The sequence below is a fragment of the Kogia breviceps genome, chromosome 1 (genome assembly GCF_026419965.1).
Source record: "Kogia breviceps isolate mKogBre1 chromosome 1, mKogBre1 haplotype 1, whole genome shotgun sequence".
Classification (NCBI taxonomy): domain Eukaryota; kingdom Metazoa; phylum Chordata; class Mammalia; order Artiodactyla; family Physeteridae; genus Kogia; species Kogia breviceps.
In genome coordinates this window covers 4,115,174-4,135,966 of record NC_081310.1, presented here as the reverse complement: position 1 = coordinate 4,135,966, position 20,793 = coordinate 4,115,174, and the positions used below count along the sequence as shown (strand labels likewise).

The following is a 20,793-nucleotide window of genomic DNA, read 5'->3' as shown; positions in this document are numbered from 1 at the left end:
AGACGTCAGCTCCTGTATCGATTAATCCAGTGAATATTTTTCCATTGATCTTTAATTCAAGCTGAGGCCGTTCCTTTTTAACTTGTTGAACCCAAAAAATAGCATCAGAGGAGCCAAAAGCATTAGTACCTCTTTTTTGATGTTGCAAAACCTGCCCTTCGGGAATATATGGCACAAGCAAAATTTGAGCTAAACGTGTACCTGCTTCAATCATAATCGGAGATTTTTGAGACTGTACCAGAATTTTGATCTCTCCCTCATAGTCCTTCCTCATCAATTAATCCAGGCAATATAGTTAAGCCCTTCAGGGTTATGCTGCTATTATTATTATATTATATATTATATTATATTATTATATTATATATTATTATATTAGGGTTATGCTGTTATTCTCCCTATTATAATGTCAGCTGTTCCCTTAGGAAGGGGCCCATAATCTCCTGTATTTATTATTTGGGGTCCCATATCAGGGGTTAATAAGAGGTCGGAGGAGGCACAGAGGTCCAATCCGGGTTGGTCCCGTCATTGAATTCTTCTGAACCGATTGAGGGGCTATTACTGACATTGCCCCTATCGTTTGATGGGGCCGAGGCTGGCCCCGAAGGAAGTTTCCCGACAAAGGAGTCCCATCTCTATGGGTTTGGGATCTACATTCCTTCGCCCAATGTCGGCCTCGTTGACATCGAGGGCCAATTCCCATAGGTTTAGTTGGATTATTATTATTTTCTGGTTTCACCGCTCCAGGTTCTGATATAGCCTGGCGGCATACTCGGGCAAAGTGACCTGGCTCGCCGCATTTGAAGCATGTTTGCGCCTTTTTAGTTTGGGGACCAAATCCAGCTTTAGTGAGAGCGGCAGCAATGGCAGCTCCCTGTAAATATGATTGGCCAATGTCAGCACAGACTCTCATGTAGTCTTCCAAAGGTCCTTTTTTCGTCCAAGGACGACTAGATGCTTGACAAATACTGTTTGCATTCTCATAAGCAAATTGTTTCGCTATAATTGTACCAGACGGGCCATCAGCAAGAATACGACTAACAGCTTGTAGTAGTCTATCAACAAAATCAGCACAAGGTGCATCAGCCCCTGACGTATCTTAGAAAGATCTTCTGGTCGATTAGGAGCGGGAAGCCTTTCCCAGGCTAGAAGAGCAATGTGATTAATTTGGGCATAGGCTACAAAAGGAGAAGCTAACTGATCCTGTCATGCAAGATATTGTCCTTCACCTACTAACGTTTCATAAGTTACTGGCAAATTATGAGCCCCGTTGCGATCAGCCTTCTCGGCAGCCTTCTCGTAACAATCTGACTTCCACAGCAAATAATCCCCTCCATTCAAACAGGCACGAGCGATCGACTTCCAATCAGCAGGGGGCAGTGCTTCAGCAGCAATGGTGTCAAGCGTAGTTATAGTAAATGGTGCAATGGGCCCGTACTGGGCACAGGCAGATTTCAAGTCCTTAAGTGTCTTAAAAGATAAGGGCTGATACTCTCGAAGATTTTGTTGGGGATTCTGGGGATCCGGCTGTTCGACCACCGGGCAACAAAATAAAGGATCCTCGCCCCTAGATAATGCCCCTCTAACAGCCTGCTGCGAGGGGCTCAGTTTTAAAGGAGCAGAGGAAGATAAAGTTAAATTTTTAACAGACTCTTCCACCTGAGCCAGGATATGTTCATCGGGGTATTTATCAGCTTCATATTTAGCTTCCGCATCAGCCAAATCGAAAGAGACATCCTCATCAGAGGAGGTTTCAAGAGCCATTTTAGCCATCAAGGGGGGAGCAGTCGGGACCGCAGGGGAAATATCACACAAGTTAGGTACTGAATCATATATGGGCTCGAAACAGTCTTTAATCAAATTCCATAGACTAAACGTAATAACGGGTACCCCGTCATAAAGCCTTTTTAGATCCTCTCCAACCCTCTTCCATAGAGCAGCGTCCATAGAGCCCCCCTCTGGAAACCAAGCAGAGACTTCATAAACTTGTTGTAGAAAATCAGAAACTTGAGAAGCGGTCACAGTAGAGCCGCGAGCTTTTAACATCGGAAGTAAAACTTGAGCGAACAATTGTCGCTCCTTAGATCCTTTTTGTCCCATATTCTTTTACTTCTGACTATTGCCCCGAGTTACTGTCAATTTTGCTACGTGGCCACACTTTCACTCATAACTCCGGGGATTCACCTACCGAGATTCAGATGTCCCTCTCGTCCGGTCCCTGTTCAGGCGCCACTTGCCGCCAGCCGCGGCGGGTCCTCAAAGTGTAGCAACGATCGACGAGAGGGGGTAGGGAACTGAACGCACCAAGGTATGGGATCAGAAGGGCACAAGCAACTGATGGTTGCAAGGCAAATTTAATAGCAAAGCACAGCCATCTATATACCCCTAAAGCAGGGACTTTGCATAGTCATTGTAAAGCAGGGACTTTGCATAGTCATTGTAAAGCAGGGACTTTGCATAGACATTGTAAAGCAGGGACTTTGCATAGACATTGTAAAGCAGGGACTTTGCATAGTCATTGTAAAGCAGGGACTTTGCGTAGTCATTGTAAAGCAGGGACTTTGCGTAGTCATTGTAAAGCAGGGACTTTGCGTAGACATTGTAAAGCAGGGACTTTGCATAGACATTGTAAAGCAGGGACTTTGCATAGATATTGTAAAGCAGGGACTTTGCATAGTCATTGTAAAGCAGGGACTTTGCATAGACATTGTAAAGCAGGGACTTTGCGTAGACATTGTAAAGCAGGGACTTTGCGTAGACATTGTAAAGCAGGGACTTTGCGTAGTCATTGTAAAGCAGGGACTTTGCGTAGACATTGTAAAGCAGGGACTTTGCGTAGTCATTGTAAAGCAGGGACTTTGCGTAGTCATTGTAAAGCAGGGACTTTGCGTAGTCATTGTAAAGCAGGGACTTTGCACCGTCATTGTAAAGCAGGGACTTTGCGTAGTCATTGTAAAGCAGGGACTTTGCACCGTCATTGTAAAGCAGGGACTTTGCGTAGTCATTGTAAAGCAGGGACTTTGCGTAGTCATTGTAAAGCAGGGATTTTGCGTAGTCATTGTAAAGCAGGGACTTTGCGTAGTCATTGTAAAGCAGGGACTTTGCGTAGACATTGTAAAGCAGGGACTTTGCGTAGTCATTGTAAAGCAGGGACTTTGCGTAGTCATTGTAAAGCAGGGACTTTGCGTAGTCATTGTAAAGCAGGGACTTTGCACCGTCATTGTAAAGCAGGGACTTTGCGTAGTCATTGTAAAGCAGGGACTTTGCGTAGTCATTGTAAAGCAGGGACTTTGCGTAGTCATTGTAAAGCAGGGACTTTGCACCGTCATTGTAAAGCAGGGACTTTGCACCGTCATTGTAAAGCAGGGACTTTGCGTAGTCATTGTAAAGCAGGGACTTTGCGTAGACATTGTAAAGCAGGGACTTTGCATAGTCATTGTAAAGCAGGGACTTTGCGTAGACATTTTTCTATGGAACTGGGCTTCCGTCTTGGCTAGTCGCCATCATATCTGCATCAGCGGGTTTATTGCTTGTTACACAAAGGCACCAACTTCTCCTCCAGGGTTGCTTTTCCTAGCTTTAGGGAACAACCAGGGACTCCCAGTAAGTGAGCTGGTCCCTGGAGTGATTTGGCCAAAAGCCATCTCCTTTTTTACGTTCATACCATAAAGTCCAGGATGCAGACCAAGGAGAGTACAATCGGGCCCTGAGGCTTATGAGGGTCTTAATGGCGCCTTCCTCAGAGGGCAATGCTCGCCACACCCCCGTCCGCCACCCTCAGTCTCTGCCCGCGAAGGGGCTTCTAGTGTGTGGGAACCTTTCCTCCTTCACGGCTCCCTCCCACTTGTGCAGGTCCTGTCCCTATTCTTTTGTCTCTGTTTATTCTTTTTTCTTTTGCCCTACCCAGGTACGTGGGGAGTTTCTTGCCATTTGGGAGGTCTGAGGTCTTCTGCCAGCGTTCAGTAGGTGTTCTATAGGAGCTGTTCCACGTGTAGATGTATTTCTGATGCACTTGTGGGGAGGAGGGTGATCTCTGCGTCTTCCTCTTCCACCATCTTGAAGCTCCTCCCTATCCTGTATATTTCAGCCTATAGGCAACACTCTTTTACAAAACGTGCAGAGCCAGCATGACGTAAGCACAGCTGACAGAACAGATCTAATGTGGCGTCAGATTTGCTCTCCCTTATTACAATACTGTGATCTTCTAAAGGCAGGAGTTATCTCTTATTCATCTTAAGACTTCTGACCTGGGGAAGCACATAGGTCTTACTCAATAAACATTTGCTAAAATGAATGGAATTTTGTGGTTTTTTGTTTGTTTGTTTTATCCATTGTCAGGAAATTTGTTTATCATGCATTGCTTCTTCTATCAACTCCTTGTGTTAGTTTCCTAGAGGTGCCATAACAAAAGACCACAAACTTGGTAGCTTGAAACAGCAGACATTCTCTCCCAGTTTTGGAGGCCAAAAGTCTGGAGGCTGTAATTCCTCAGAGGTTCAAGGCGGGGGGTCTGTCCTTTGCCACTTGTAGCTCCTGGCGGCTGCCCAGCTTTCCTTGGCTTGTGGCCACATCCCTTCAGTCTGCTTCTGTCTTCAGAGTATTCTCCTCTGTGTCTGTGACAGAGTTCCTGCCTCCTTTTTTTTTGAGGACATTTCTTAAGATCTTTAACCTAATCATATCTTCTATAATAGAAACTAATATTCACAGGTTCTAGGTATTTGCCATTCTTTGACCTACAACACTCCTGAAAGCTACTGAGACTTGTTATCTTGACATTCCTTTTCCTCCTCTTGCGAGTTTTTTTTCTTTTTCCTTGGAATTCTTATTGAACAGTAAACATTTGCAGGTTCTTTTTCAAGGTTGCTTTTCACCTTAAATCTCCTGCCAACTCTTTCCATGTTTAAGTTTTAAGAACTGATATCCATTGTGTGGTGTATTTTAGTGGTAGTGATATATATATCACTGCCACTAAATATGCATATGAATATATGTATATATATACACATATATATGTATGTATCTGTATCTCATTGGTCTTTTCCTGGCTTTCATGAACAAATGTAACAAAAGAAATTGAGTTGCAGTATGGTGCCTGCTAAATTAGCTTTTGGATTTCCAATCAAAACATAAACTTCACAGAGCAAGCCCAGTAGCTCTTTGGCAAGTGAAAAGAACTAGAAAAGTGGTTAGAAATCCCCCGTATGCAAGTAACATAAAACCAACTTACGGTGGCCTAAAATAGATGGGCATTTCTTGTTTTTACAAAGAGTTTTTTGGTGGCCAATCACTGAGATGTCAGTTATGGATTTCTTATATTCTCTGGGATTTTCCTCAGAATCAAGAGATGACTTCCCCAACAGCTCCCAGCATCCTATCTATGTTCAAGGCAGGAAGGGAGTGTGCACTAGTCACGTTTGCTTCTGTTTCTCAGAAGGAAAAAAAAATGTTTTTCTAAAGTGCCCAGCAGAATTGCAGTTATATCTTAATGGCCAGAATATATCCTAGTTTTAAGGAAAGTAGGGAAACTGGTATTTATCCTGTAATAGTGCAGGTGTGAAGGAAAGCAGCATCTACTACTCCAAAATATGCCTCTTTGAAATAAGGATGACCTTGAGCTGGTTATTTTTGAGAAATAGAAGACACAGAAGAAGCTCTGAAAACTGAGCAGAAGTTACCCTTTTGAAAGAGAAATTTACATTTATAAGGGGTTAAATATCCATTTGTAACTGTGCCTTTTTCTCTGTACCAGGAAGAGGAGGATGACTAGAACTCTAGAAACTCTTATCAATGGAGAAGGCACTGACTTAAATTTGCATAACGACCATACCCTTGTTTACTGTGCTTTCCTTGGTCATCTCCCAGGAACAGGCCTCCTCCCCCACACCCCAGCCACTGACATCCTTCTTTGTCTTTAGCTGGAGATGGTATTTAAGGTGATGGCTTGGGCCATTTGTGAGAGTTACTCAGTTTTCCTGGGCCTCTCCCCCATAGACAGGAAGTATACATGTTATTAAACTTTTGTTTTTCTCCTGTTAATCCATTTTTTATTATAGGAGGGTCTCAACCAAGAACATACAAGGGTAGAGGGAAAATTATTTTTCCTCCTCTATAGTGGCAAAGTAGTAGGAGGTTCAGAATGTCTTGCTAGAAGAGCCTAAAACTAGATTCTGCCTTAGAGTTAAAACTGAGCTTCTTGTTATAGCCTTAGAGTTAAAACTGAGCTTCTTGTTATAGAATTAGCATCCTGAGACCTATATATCAAGGATAGGATTGGTCCCATATTTTCAGTTTCATGTAAGTATTGACCACAGAGAACCCTTGTAAATGTTAGAGTTTCGCCTTCATCACTTGAGATGCCTGCCAGAAGACCTCCTCTCTATGGTGAAAATGGCAAAATTATCACATCAAAGGGCTTCTCCTGCTCATAGAGTGAAGGAACACTCTATGTCAAGAACTGGGAATGGGCTGAGATTTGACCCTACTTGCAGGGAATCAAGTAAGCCTGCCACTCACTGGATGCTGGCAGAAGACACGAGACTTCTGGGTCAGAGACAAAGGACTTTCTTACTTACTCATGGCAGCAGCCACATTCCTGCTTCAGTTCCCTGAGCCCCAATTCCCACTGGGTGATGTGAAGAAAGTCAGATGACACCTGAACACTCACTGGGTTGGAACAGGAGTTTATGAAAACAGAATCTTCTATACTGCAGAGAGTGAATATGCCTGCCCTTTGCCCTGGTGGAAAGCCCTGTTTCTGCCTTCCAAAGATGTTTGCTAGGAAGCATCGTTGAAATGACAGTCTGAAACAAAAGGAGTCAGGGCCTGCGTTTGCAAGACATGCGGAAATATAAGAAACTAAAGGAAAATTGTCCCCAGACTCGAGTCCATCACATACACCCTAGTCTGCTCACCCTGCTCTAACTGACCTGTACCACTGCTATTTCAAGAATCAACAGAATTGGCTTGCAGAAGGCATATCAATTTTGGAAACTCGCTAATTCTTTATTTTTTAAAAAATTTTTATTTTATATAGGACTGTAGTTGATTTACAGTGTTGTGTTAGTTTCAGGTGTACAGCAAAGTGATTCAGGTTATACATATACATATATCTATTATTTTTTGAATTACTTCCCCATTTAGGTTATTACAGATTATTGAGCAGAGTTTCCTGTGCTATATAGTAGGTCCTTGTTGGTTATCTATTTTATATATAGTAGTGCACATATGTCAATCCCAAACTCCCAATTTATTCTCCCCCCCACCACTCTTCCCCTTTGGTAACAATAAGTTTGTTTCCTATGTCTGTGGGAAGCTCGCTAATTCTTGTTTTACTGCACCACAGGATGGCCATATGCTCCTGTGTCCACCCCCTCCCTCCTTCCCCATCCTTCCAAGCACCCTGCTCCCTGGTTCTCACCATGTTCACAGGCACTTTCACTAACACCAAGAAAGGCATTACTTTCAAATTTGTGTACTGAATAGGTTATCTGACTGAAAGACAAAAGGTTCTAACCTGAGCAAAGAGTATACAAATTACACTACAGGTAACGAGTGAGGTGCTGATGAGGTCTTCTGACCATTGACGGGTGAGAATCCACCAATTCTGTAAAAAGACAGTGAGTGGTTTGGGGGCAGGCAATGCAGGCTTGACTTAAATGGGTTCTGGATGAATCTGATTATAAAAGCTTCACAGCAGGTCACCTTCAGCTAAGCAGTATAGCTGCCCGTTGACTAATAATGATGTTGGATTTCTGTTGAAAGCATCATACGCTACCAGCTGGATAGGATTTTTTTTTTCCCCTGAAGGCTGGAAATAGGTTTCAAAAAGCTAAATCGACTTCATTTCATCACAGGTACAGGCCAAATTCTTTGTTAATGATAACACCTGTGGGAAAAGAAAACTATCCAGTTATCCTTAAGATACAAAGAAGATCATACAGATTATACTATAGAGAAGACCTTTAAGATTTTATGAAGCATATACAAAAAAGCTGGCTAGAGGGCTTCCACTAGAAATTTCAATAGTGCCAGAAGTGAAGGGGTACTAGGAAAGCCAAGCATATTGAGATCAGGACAGGCTCTGTGACATTGTGGAGGAGGGAGCATTTAGTGGGAGCCACCAGCCAGTCAACCATGATTCATGGTCAACTGCAAGGCCTTAACCAAAAACTAGATCTTCATACCTGCGTCCAGCCCCTAGGATTTGTCGGGACTCATGCCTGGGAGGAGAGGGGCACCTCTTCCATCACTTCATGGGTAGATTCCCGCTGTAACCCCAGATGTCCACGGCTTCACAGGTAGCTTTTCCACACTAAGAGGTCAAGAGCCTTACTCCGAACAGCCAACTAGATGAAGGCTTCCCTGAGCCTGCTGATGGATCTGACCTTGAATATTACTATTCACAGCCGCGTCCATTTCCTTACTGTCCTCTCTCTACACCACACACCTCACTTTCCACCCCCAGAAGCCTCTGCTTCTGCCGGTTTTCCCCTGCTTGGACCACTCTGCCACCTTCTTTCCACCGGCAGAAGCCTACTATTTGCACCAATCTCAGCCTCCCCTTCCTACCTCCAAGATATTGCTTAGTGTGTCTTCCTCAGCATCCTGGTTACAATTTACTGCACTATCAGCTCACATTTCTCTGTTGCTGCTGTTGGCACTTCTATCTGTTATCTCTCTAGCCCACGACAAAGCCTCTGTGTCTATTATCATGCTATGCACTTAACATTTAAAAATCTTTTTCTTGCGAAATGAATGCCTTTTAAGTCCACCGAGAGCCAGGAGGAGAGCACAAAAGCAAAAAAAAAAAAAGCCCAGTCATCCCTCTGAGATCAACAGAGCAGCTGAACAGATTCTCACCTTTGTATCAGTCATGCTTCCCTGCAATCTGCCAACAGCAGGGAGGTTTGATGCCGATGGGAGTGGAAACGAAGACTAAAACACAGTTTCTTTGAAATATTCTTAGGAAGCATTAATTCCATTTCTTCTCATTTTTTTTATAGTTGAGCTTTTGGTGCTGGGTCAACGCCACCTATTTTAGGGTGGTACTGTCCACTAGGGCAATGAACTGCCATAGCTTTTTTTCTGGAGCAATGTTCATATCTGCTCAAAAAAGGAACGCTCCCACCGGCACTGCCTGTAAGGCAAAGGGAGAGATACACGACCATGAGCCAGTATGAGTGTAATGGAGAGAGAAGATGCCAGAGAGGAGGAGAGATCAAAATACATTTGTTTCTCAAGGCAAGAGATCAAGGGAGAGAGTTCGTTGTCAAGCTGTAGCTCTCCAACTTGAAGTACAGAAGAATCGTATATAGAGTATCAATGAAAAAACTATCGCCTGCCGGATCAATAAACAAAAAATTTTGCAGCCATCAAGCCATCCCATTACAGCCGCCCCTATGGTGAGCCCTGTAGGAACTCAGAGTGGAAGCGGGGTGCCCGCCAGCAAGCCCTCAGCCACTGTAGCCACATGCCCCCTGTCACCCCCTCAGCAGTGCACCCTGAGGAGACTCAGGATGAGAAAGCGCAAGATACTGGCCCCAGACAGCTGAGGTGCATATCAAAGGAAGGATTTCAATAAGCCCAGATGCTAGTATCTTCCCATATATAGAAAAGTGCTAAATTCCTTAACTTGAGATGTCTGGTTTTCTTTAATTAACAGTAATCTTTTGAAGTTCCAACCACCTGGTCCTTGTTGCAAAACCTCCTGTGTATCCTAGCTCTTCCCTTAGTCCTTTGGAGCGGTCCCTATCTGAGATGCTGTGTCCTGGGCTTAAGTCCTCAGTGCTCTCCCCTAAATAAAACATAATTCTCAACTTTTAGATTGTGCAGGTTTTTTTTTTTTTTCTAGTCGACAGGAGCGTATGAAAAAAGATTCCTGAGCCTCAACCCAGACCCATCATATAAAAATACGTGGGAAGGGATCAAGGGCAGGGGGTGGGAGAGACAGAGAGCAGGAATCCACATTCTACATTTTTAAGAAAAATCGGGAGCTTTTTATCCAGAGGTTCTGAAGACCACATTTTAAGAAACAGCATGACTTTTGAGACAGATAAACCCAGTTTAGTCACCTTCTAGCAGGCACAGACTTAATTACACAGAGCCTCCGTTTTCCATCAAAGGGAAGTAATATCAACGCACCTCACGGGGGTGTTAGAAGTTTAAAGCACTGTGTCCCACATGGTGCCAGGCACAGGTGTCTTTGGAAATATTTACAGCTGTAACATTTTAGAAAAGGTAATAAATGGATCTGTCTGAAATAATCCTCCATTTGAAGTGAGGGGAGCTGGCAGGATCTCTTTCACACGGACCCGTGGGTGCAGTACAAGTCCAAACGTCTGTTCTTTCACTTTTGTGTTTGTGGTGAGGCAAAAGCATCCCTCGTTGCAACATTCACCGGGCGATGGGGGAGAAGATAATCTGCTTATTGTAAGCATCTCCAGTCACTTTTTTCTCTTCTTCTTCTTCCTCTTCATGGAAATAATAGAGCGGAGAATTAGTTGCAAACTCGACAGTAAAAATGCTCAACATCACACTGGTTCTGGACAGGGGTTTCTTTAATAATGTAGAGCTAAGGCGGTATTCTGGAAGAGCACAGAAGTCCTCTAAGAAAGCTAAGTCCCAAGGTGAAAAAAGCTATCCCCGACCACTCAGCTTCTTTATAACCTATTAGGACCCAACTGTTACATGACTTTATATGAGCCTTTAAATCTACAATAATGCCTCATGATGGGATGCTACTATATGAAACGAAACACTTGGGAAACTGGTAATTTAAAAGAGATTGAGATTCTTTAGAAAAATAAGACGAGTTTAACTTCAAATAGCCAATTGTCGTAGTACATTTGATATGACAGTGTTTCCCCAAATTCAATTTGTAACATATTCCCACGGACATTGCTTTTATAAAACATGGCATAACTATATTTAATTTTGCAGCTTATACAGTCCCTTGAAGAACAAACTACATTTTAATTTTCTCTCAGATAAAGTAGTATTTTATTTTGTGTCTCCTGTTATGTCCTCCCAGTTTCATATATTTGTCATTTTTCTTTATTTTGTCTTGAGCTTCAGCATTAGTCGTCTCAGGCTGAGGGGCAGTAAATCTTCATAGGAAGCCACTGAATCCCTTGGGTCCTTTTGTTTAGTTTCCTGGACTATTTAAATTGTGATTTTTAAAAAGTAAAGTGATAGAATGTGATACCTTCATTTTGCTTTTCAGTGCATTTTGACAAAATCTTTACCTGACGTATTACTTCTTAAATGTTAAAAAGCACTAATTATATTTATCTCACAGGTTAAAGTATAAATACCAAAAATGAATTCACGGCATTTGACTGTGTATTTTCAGAACTTGCTTTCTTAGAAAAATATTCAGCCTGCGAAACTGAAGTTGAATGTAAATGTGTGTAGTCAGAATATTAGAGTTGAAAAAGACCTTAATGGTCATCTGAGCCCTATTTTTATAGGATAAATAGTTTTAAAATGCCAGTGTATCATTTTGGCCATTTATTTATTTATTTTTTGGACTTCTTTTTTTTTAAGCCTCACTGTTTACAGATATCTTAGCCTAGCTATTAACAGCAATTCCCTATCGAGGGAGTTATAAGTTTTTGGATATCCCCAAATTGTCACTTTCTTTGCGTTGTTTCATGTTATGAACTGTCAGAGGTACGTTTTCTCTGTTTAGTAACCGTGTCTGATATTTAGATATTCTCACCACAGATGTCAATCATCTTCACCAGTATTTATGCAGCTATTTAAGTAAAATATAATGTAAGTAACAGATATCAAGATAGCTTAGAGATGAGAAGTAAAACATAATTTAAAATGTTTTAAAAATAGTCCTTTTCTTATTATAAAAGTAATATTTGTTCATTTTGGGAAGTTAGCATAATGCACAGAGAAGAAAATAAATTTCCAAGAATAATTCTACTATCTTTAAAAAAGTAATACTTTAATAGCTTGATGTATGTATATATATATACAACATATATAATTTACACATATATATGGCTATATAGAAATATATTTGTCCAGTATTTTGTGCACTCATGCACACATTAAAAATGCTTCCAACACTAAAAAGTTGATACATGTGCATCTTGAATTATTGAGAAACACTTTTTTTTGAGCTACAGTGGACTACGCTTTTAGATACTAGCATCTAAATCTAAATAATGGAGATCAGACCTGAATTTTCCCTATTATAATAGGGAATTAAAGTCTTGACTAAGGGCCAGATGTCTATTTTGTTGTATAAATAATTGCAAGCATTGTGTTAAAACCAACTAGAAAAAAATGCATCCATACACTGGTTACCATAGAATTTTCTGGTGCATCTATGTTTAATGTAAGGAGACATTGTAGATTGATTTTGTTTAATAATACATTATCATCAGTTACTAGATAAAGTTCTTATTTATGTAGTTTTTTAATAGCCACAAATGAGCAGGTAAAATGAAGTTGAACACCTTCATTAAGAATATAGCATTTGGGGCTTCCCTGGTGGTGCAGTGGTTGAGAGTCCGCCTGCCAATGCAGGGGACACGGGTTCATGTCCCGATCTGGGAAGATCCCACGTGCCGCAGAGCAGCTGGGCCTGTGAGCCATGGCCTCTGAGCCTGTGCATCTGGAGCCTGTGCTCCACAACAGGAGAGGCCACAAGAGTGAGAGGCCCGCGTACCGCAAAAAAAAAAAAAAAAAAAAAAAAAAAAAAAAGAATATAGCCTTTGGACTTCCTGATGGCACAGTGGCTAAGAATCCAGCTGCCAATGCAGGGGACACAGGTTCGATCCCTGGTCCAGGAAGATCCGACATACTGCGAGGCAACTAAGCCTGTGCGCCACAGCTACTGAGCCCACGTGCCGCAGCTACTGAAGCCCACACGCTTAGACCCTGTGCTCCTCAACAAGTGAAGCCACCACAATGAGAAGCCCACACACTGCAACAAAGACCCAACACAGCCAAAAAAAAAAAAAAGAGTATAGCATTCAAGAAGCATCCTTTAGATTTTAGACAGATTTCATAGGCTTTAAAGATTTAGGGTCATTTGTTATTTTTAATAAAAATCTTCATGTAAGTAGATTTTACTCACTTATTTTTCTCATTACCATTTTTTTCATTAAAAATAAAGTCTCCTGAAACATTTGAGATAGGCTTTTTCCCCACATGACTTGGACAATCACATTCTTTTTTTGGTGCTAAGATATTAGAAGAGCTTTGAAACTGAGAACTGCCTGTAATTTCACTTTACTTAAAAATTTCTATCATCTTTAGAGCAGGGCTCCCCAACCCCTGGGGACCGGTTGGGAACCGGGCCGCACAGCAGGATGTGAGTGGCTGGCGAGTGAGCCAGGAGCCAGGATTCACCTGCCGCTCCCCATAGCTCGCATTACCGCCTGAGCCATTCCCGCCCCCCCCCCCCGCCCCGGCACCGCTGTGGTGGAAAAATTGTCTTGCACGAAACCGCTCCCCGGTGCCAAAAAGGTTGGGGACTGCTGCTTTAGAGAATGATTTCATTACCTTTATAAGCCTATACCTCAATAGTTAGACACCCCACAGTTTATATTTTGCCTTCGCCTCAGCCTGAGGAAATCATGATCTTTTCTGATGGTTTCCCAGATGAGTATCCAACTTGCTTTTCCATCCTCTTCCCCTGCTATCTCCCCAGCTCTCTTCTATGCATCTTTGCTGAAGAGCAATTTAGAAATAGGCTGATTTTGGCGGTCCCTGAAGCGGCTTCTAGGATCCCATGGCAAGGTTAGACTGAGAACAGCCTGTGTCATACCCTCATGTGGCCACGTTTCCAAACCACTCTGGTCATTAAATACCCAGTAGCGGGTTAACTGGGGGCTGGTGATTGGTGAATAATGATGCTCATATACAGGGAGTGCTTAGATCCTGGGAGATGACAAAACCATATATGCCATTTCTTTTTGCTTCGGAGTTTCTTTTCTTGAGAGAAAATATAGTAATCTTTTGGGAAGGAAGTTGCAAACTATCTCTGAAAGCCAAGTGTGTATAAGACAAAATTTCCAGCCTGATATGGAGCAGTGATGGTGACTCAGAGTGTGCTGTTCAGAAGAAAGTCCTAAGTACAAACATGGAAATGATGTTATAAGTACATTTAGGAAGTGGGAGATCTGGAGGTCATCTGAGAAGTGTCTGATTGAATGTTCACATAAAATGGATTTGGGGTCCCTTCTTTGTAAACAGAACACTATCACTGTAGCTATAAGAATAGTCATGATCTTGAGTGTGGAGGAGACTCAAAGCTCATTTAATCACCCAGGTCTGTCAGAACTGAAGCAGTTTTCCCAGTTCATGTCAGGAGAAGCTTTGTATGGTCGTGATGGGATTAGAACCCATGTCTTCTGTTTATTAGTGTTTTGCCTTCAATATTATTTTTATTCATCTAGAAAGGAGTGTGCTATTTGTTACTTTTCTCCCTGTTTTCCCTTATTACGTTTATCCAAATTTCCAAAGAGTTAACCCACGGCTGATCCAACATAGTCCAAACTGATCTCTTTAGTTGTCTATGTAATATAGTGGTTAAACATGATGGTTTTCAAGTCAGACAGACTTGAGTTGTAGTGCTGTCTGTACCTCTTCATAGTTACGTGGCCCTGAGTGAGTCAGTTTACCTCTCTGTGCTATGCTTCCCACATCTGTAAGATGTAGATCGTCTATAGGGTTGCCTCACAGCTGTATGTGTTACACGTTATGATACATATGCTCAGTACATCACGTGGCCTTACTATGTGACTCGGCATTCTTGTCATCGCAGTTATGTTTCATGCCACATGACTACGTGAATTATTTCTTAAGTAGGAATTTAAAACAAGAGTAATAATTTTTTAAAAGTGTGATCAAGGTTTTAAAATCTGCCTTGAAATCTTAAATTGCCAAAGGAAGTCTGTCCTGCGTGTGAATCTAAGCCACTGCAGAGGAGGCAACGTGGGTCAAAAACCTCACAGAGAGTCCTCGAGCCTTTAGAGGGTCCCAAAGAGTCAAGCTAGGTGAGCTGTAGGTATCCCGCAGAACCAGACTCAAATCATAAATCCCCGTATAAGTGCGCGGGTTTCTATCAAGTGGCGTTCCATGCACCGGGTAGAGAATATGATGTAAAGAGCCATCAAACATTATGAGACCCGCACCCTGCAGTACATAAACAAAGTAAGGTGGAGAACAGAAAGTTTGCCTGATAATCCTCAGCCAGATACTGCATCATGAAAGGGCATTTTAGTTCAAATGTGGGAAGCGTCGCCAAAAAAGCTGAAGGCAGCAGGCAGGCTGAGCCAAAGTAGAACAGAGTAGAAAATTGGTGGTGCCTTTGTAATTCACACAAGAGCCCGTGCAGCCCGACCGCGAGCTCGCGAGACGTTGGCCATCTGACTCTTTATAGCTGTGGTCTGTTTTTCCTTTAAAACCCCCTTTCCTCTCTGTGTTCCCAGACACTTGGCGTTTCTCTTGAAGTACAACTCAAGTTGAATACAGAAGAATTAGTCTTCTCCTCAATTTTCAGGACCACAGCTCTTCAAGGGAAATATATATATTTTTTAACATCTTTATTTGAGTATAACTGTTTTACAATAGTGTGTTAGTTTCTCCTTTACAACAAAGTGAATCAGTTATACATATACATATGTTCCCATAATTCTTCCCTCTTTTGTCATCCTCCCTCCCACTCTCCCTATCCCACCCCTCTAGGTGGTCACAAAGCACAGAGGTGAACTCCCTGTGCTATGCTGCAGCTTCCCACTAGCTATCTAATCTACATTTGGTAGTGTGTATATGTCCCTGCCACTCTCTCACATCGTCACAGCTTACCCTTCCCCCTCCCCATATCCTCAAGTCCATGCTCTAGTAGGTCTGTGTTTTATTCCCATCCTACCACTAATCTCTTCATGACATTTTTTTTTTAGATTCCATATATATGTGTTAGCATACGGTATTTGTTTTTATCCTTCTAAATCTAAGGCCAGACACTATCAAACTCTTAGAGGAAAACATAGGCAGAACACTCTATGATATCAATCACAGCAAGATCCTTTTTGACCCATCTCCTAGAGAAATGGAAATAAAAACAAAAATAAACAAATGGGATCTAATGAAACTTAAAAGCTTTTGCACAGCAAAGGATACCATAAACAAGACCAAAAGACAACCCTCAGAATGGGAGAAAATAGTTGCAAATGAAGCAACTGACAAAGGATTAATCTCCAAAATTTACAAGTAGTTCATGCAGCTCAATGACAAAAAAACAAACAACCCAATCCAAAAATGGGCAGAAGAACTAAATAGACATTTCTCCAAAGAAGATATACAGATTGCCAACAAACACATGAAAGAATGCTCAACATCATTAATCATTAGAGAAATGCAAATCAAAACTACAATGAGATATCATCTCACACCGGTAAGATTGGCCATCATCAAAAACTCAAGGGAAATATTTTGAAACCTACAAAGTCCTTGATTGAATTTACATCACAGCAAGGAGATTCAGCCAAGTGATTGACGGCCTTGGAGTCGAACAGGCCTGGAACAGAATCCTGGATCAGTCACTTATGGGCAGTGCTCAGGCAAGAGATTTAATTTGTCTCTGCCTTAGTTTCTCCCACAGTAAAATGGAGATAATAATCATCATAATAGTAGTAGTAGTAATACCTATCACATAGGATTAAATTATATATTTAAAAGATTAGGGGATTTCCTCGGTGGTCCAGTGGTTAAGAATCCGCCTTCCAGTGGAGGGGACATGGGTCGGACTCCTGGTTGGGCAACTAAGCCCACTCGGCACAACTACTGAGCACACAAGCCACAACTAGAGAGCCTGTGTGCTCTGGAGCCCACCCGCCACAGGGAAGACCTGACGCAGCCAAAAATAAATAAATAAATATATTTAAAAAAAAAACATTAGCCATTATACTTGGTGAATAGTAAGCTCTCAGTAAATATTAGTTATTTTTATTGTAGAATCTATTTTATTCCTGAGACCATTACTTCCTAATTGTTCCACAGACCACATCTTCTAAGCCAAAGAAGAAAAAGGTAGGATAATTTTGTATCAGTTTATTGGTGACTATGCCTTTTAATAAGTATTGACTTCAAAAGAGGATGCAGCTCTACTTTTGAGATCCGAAGAACAACTATGTGCATCGTATGTATCTCAGCGCTGGGACCGTGCACCTGAGAATGCACAGCTGTCCCACGGCAGGTGCATACACCTGCCCACAGCCAGAGGCAGATGCCTCCATCTGACCCAGGATCAGCCTCATCCATTCTTCATTGAGAGGATGACTTGAAAATGGAAGGAAGACCCTAAACTCTCCCTATTGGTAAGAAGGGTGAAGTGAAGGCAAAAAGTTGTGCTGACACTTAGGGTCATGGGTCAGAATTAGTTTATGCAGAATGGGTCATTTTATAATTTTGAATTTATTTTTATGTTTTAAAAAATGATGAATGTAAATCACAAAACTCAACTACTGTTTAGAACAAGCTTCCGCCACCAAAGAAAGTGGAGCTCTCCTTCAATGTAATGTATCAGTGTTATTGCTTTCAAGAAAGCTCAGGAGGAAACTGGAGATGTTTTCAGTGTAGGAAGGCGGAATCTCCCACTTCGGTGATGTTGAATGGCGACACGTTTCAATGGTTAGCATAAGGTCTGCCGGCACAAAAAATGATCATATCTAGTGACACGTGCGGCAAACAACAGCTGTGATTGTTTTAGGGAGTGGAGAAGTGATCCATGTATAATGTGCTATGCTGAAAACATTTGCAGTTAATCACAAAAAGTACAATAACATTCTTCTGCAAGTTTTAAAATATGTGGGCCAAGAAAAACTGAGGTGGCCCCCATTTCTACCTAATCACCAGCACTGTGTAAGGGGCCCCCCTAGAAAATGCTGGCTCCCTGGCACCACCCCCTGAAGGCTGCGAGTCAGCAACTCTAAAATGGGCAGAAGAACTAAATAGACATTTCTCCAAAGAAGATACACAGATTGCCAACAGACACATGAAAGAATGCTCAACATCATTAATCATTAGAGAAATGCAAATCAAAACTACAATGAGATATCATCTCACACCGGTCAGAATGGCCATCATCAAAAACTCTAGAAACAGTAAATGCTGGAGAGGGTGTGGAGAAAGGGGAACCCTCTTGCACTGCTGGTGGGAATGGGAATTGATACAGCCACTATGGAGAACAGTATGGAGGTTCCTTAAAAAACTACAAATAGAACTACCATACGACCCAGCAATCCCACTACTGGGCATATACCCTGAGAAAACCATAATTCAAAAAGAGTCGTGTACCAAAATGTTCATTGCAGCACCATTTACAATAGCCAGGACATGGAAGCAACCTAAGTGTCCATCAACAGATGAATGGATAAAGAAGATGTGGCACATATATACAATGGAATATTACTCAGCCATAAAAAGAAATGAAACTGAGTTATTTGTAATGAGGTGGATAGACCTGGAGTCTGTCAAACAGAGTGAAGTAAGTCAGAAGGAGAAAAACAAATACCGTATGCTAACACATATATATGGAATCTAAAAAAATAATGTCATGAAGAGATTAGTGGTAGGATGGGAATAAAACACAGACCTACTAGAGCATGGACTTGAGGATATGGGGAGGGGGAAGGGTAAGCTGGGACGAAGTGAGAGAGCGGCAGGGACATATATACACTATCAAATGTAAATTAGATAGCTAGTGGGAAGCTGCCGCATAGCACAGGGAGATCAGCTCGGTGCTTTGTGACCACCTAGAGGGGTGGGATAGGGAGGGTGGGAGGGAGGGTGACGCAAGAGGGAAGAGATATGGGAACATATGTATATGTATAACTGATTCACTTTGTTGTAAAGGAGAAACTAACACACTATTGTAAAACAGTTATACTCAAATAAAAATGTTAAAAAAAATAAAAATAAAGAGAAGCCCAGGGTGACCCACTTAGGGACCACTCCCTGGACTGGCCCCCTCCACTCGGCTGTGCTTCATGGATCTTCTGTCTTTCTCGGAGCTTCTTCATGGGGTCTTAAACCAAGCTGTGAGTCCAGATTTGTTTGTGTCATCAGAACGAGTGATGCTGAGGTTTCAGAGTCAGAACATGGTTATGATGACTGTGAAAGACCTGTTTTTCTCCTCAGTTGGTGTGGAATAATTGAAGTTCCTCAAGTTCACTCAGTAAATATTTACCGAGCACTTCCTCTATGTCAGACACTGTTCTATGTGCTCGTGATATGCAGCGAATACAATAGAGAAACATCCCTGTTCTCCCAAAGCTGACATTTTAGTACAGGGAGACAGGAGAAAATTCAATACATAGGATGTAGAGAAATGATGATGTGAAAAATGTTCAGGGAGATGGCAAGTCCAGAATGTGTGTGTGTGTGCGTGTGTGTGTGTGTGTGTGTGTGTCTGTCTGTCTGTCTGAGTATGCCATGTGGATTTTAAATAGGGTAGTTAGGGAATGCCTCCCTGAGATTATATTTGAGCAAAGACTTAAAGGAGGTGGGGGAACTAGCAGAGTTGATACTTAGTGGAAGGACATTGTAGGCAGAGGAAACAGCCAGTGCAAAGGTCTAGAGATGAGCCCACTGGTTTCCCGTAGCTGCGATAACAAAGGCCCACAAACTTGTTGGCTAAAACAACGGACATGTATTCTCACCATTCTGGAGGCCTGATGTCCGAAATCAGTATCAATGGGCTGAAATCCAGGGATCGGCAGGGCTGCGCTCCCTCCGGAGGCTCCAGGGGAGAATCTGTTTCTTGCCTTTTCAAGCTTCAGGAGGTGCTGGCCTTCTCTGGCTTATGGCTGCATCACTTTAATCGATTTTTGGCCTGAGAAACTTCAAGGTCGGAATTGCCATTAACTGAGGGGGGAGAGCTGGATTGGAGGAGACCAGGAGCTGGGTTCTGGACAAGTTCCATTTGAAAGGCCTATTATAGCTCTAAGAGGAAGTCTAGGGGAGAAGTGCAAGCTAAAGATATCAATTTGCGGTCATAGCTATTCTCTTTCTTCGGGCCTCCCAGTTACTAAGTCCACAAAATTGTGATCTCAAGTTTATAGAGTAGCAGAGATGGTCTTTGCGACATCACTGGCCAAGGATTTTAACACCCATGAGAGATGCTCATGCAGTGATCAGAATGCTTTATGCTCATGTGTTTTCTCCAAAGTTGAATATAGGTGTTTGTCATTGTGCAAAGAAAAATCAAGACTGTCTAGACAACTGCAACTTCCGAATCCGGTTAAAATACTGATAAAATATATTTCTGGCAAAGCAAAAAAAAAGATATGAATTTGGGAATTGTCAGCACGTGTATGGTGTTAAAGAGTAGGAAACTGATGAGTTTCCCAAGTCAATGAGTGAAGAAATGTGATGCAAAAACTGAGCCCTGGGGCATCCCGTGGTTGAGAGGTTGAGGGGGAACCAGCAAGTGAGACTGAGAAGCCCCTGATGTGATTGGAAGAAACAGAGTGGGGTCCAGGCAACAAGTAAACAGGTGCTTTCAAGGGGTACATGATGACTGTGCCACGTGCTTCTTAGAGGTGATGTTAAGATGTAACAATTATAAAAGAGAAGAAGAGGACAGGATTGGAGAGGTGGAGAGACCCAACAAAACTTTTGAGAAATTGCTCTAAAGAAAGAAGAAACACAATGGGGTCGTTGGAGAGGGAAGTAGGATTCTTTGAAGTTTTTTTTTTTTCTAAAGATCTTTATTGATGATAAGGATGACCTAATGTAGGAGGACAGATTGATGACTCAGGAGAGGAGAAA

General features: G+C 42.1%; 1 protein-coding gene across 1 annotated transcript; it reads right to left on the bottom strand.

Annotated features, from left to right (window-relative positions):
* Positions 1-466: 466 nt before the first annotated feature.
* LOC136792348 (endogenous retrovirus group K member 8 Gag polyprotein-like) lies at positions 467-2,097 on the bottom strand. The gene is made up of 2 exons (XM_067010653.1): positions 1,235-2,097; positions 467-1,052 (listed from the first exon to the last, which is right to left on the bottom strand). The coding sequence occupies exons 1-2, from the start codon at positions 2,095-2,097 to the stop codon at positions 467-469; spliced, it is 1,449 nt and encodes a 482-aa protein (XP_066866754.1).
* Between the last annotated feature and the right edge of the window lie 18,696 nt (positions 2,098-20,793).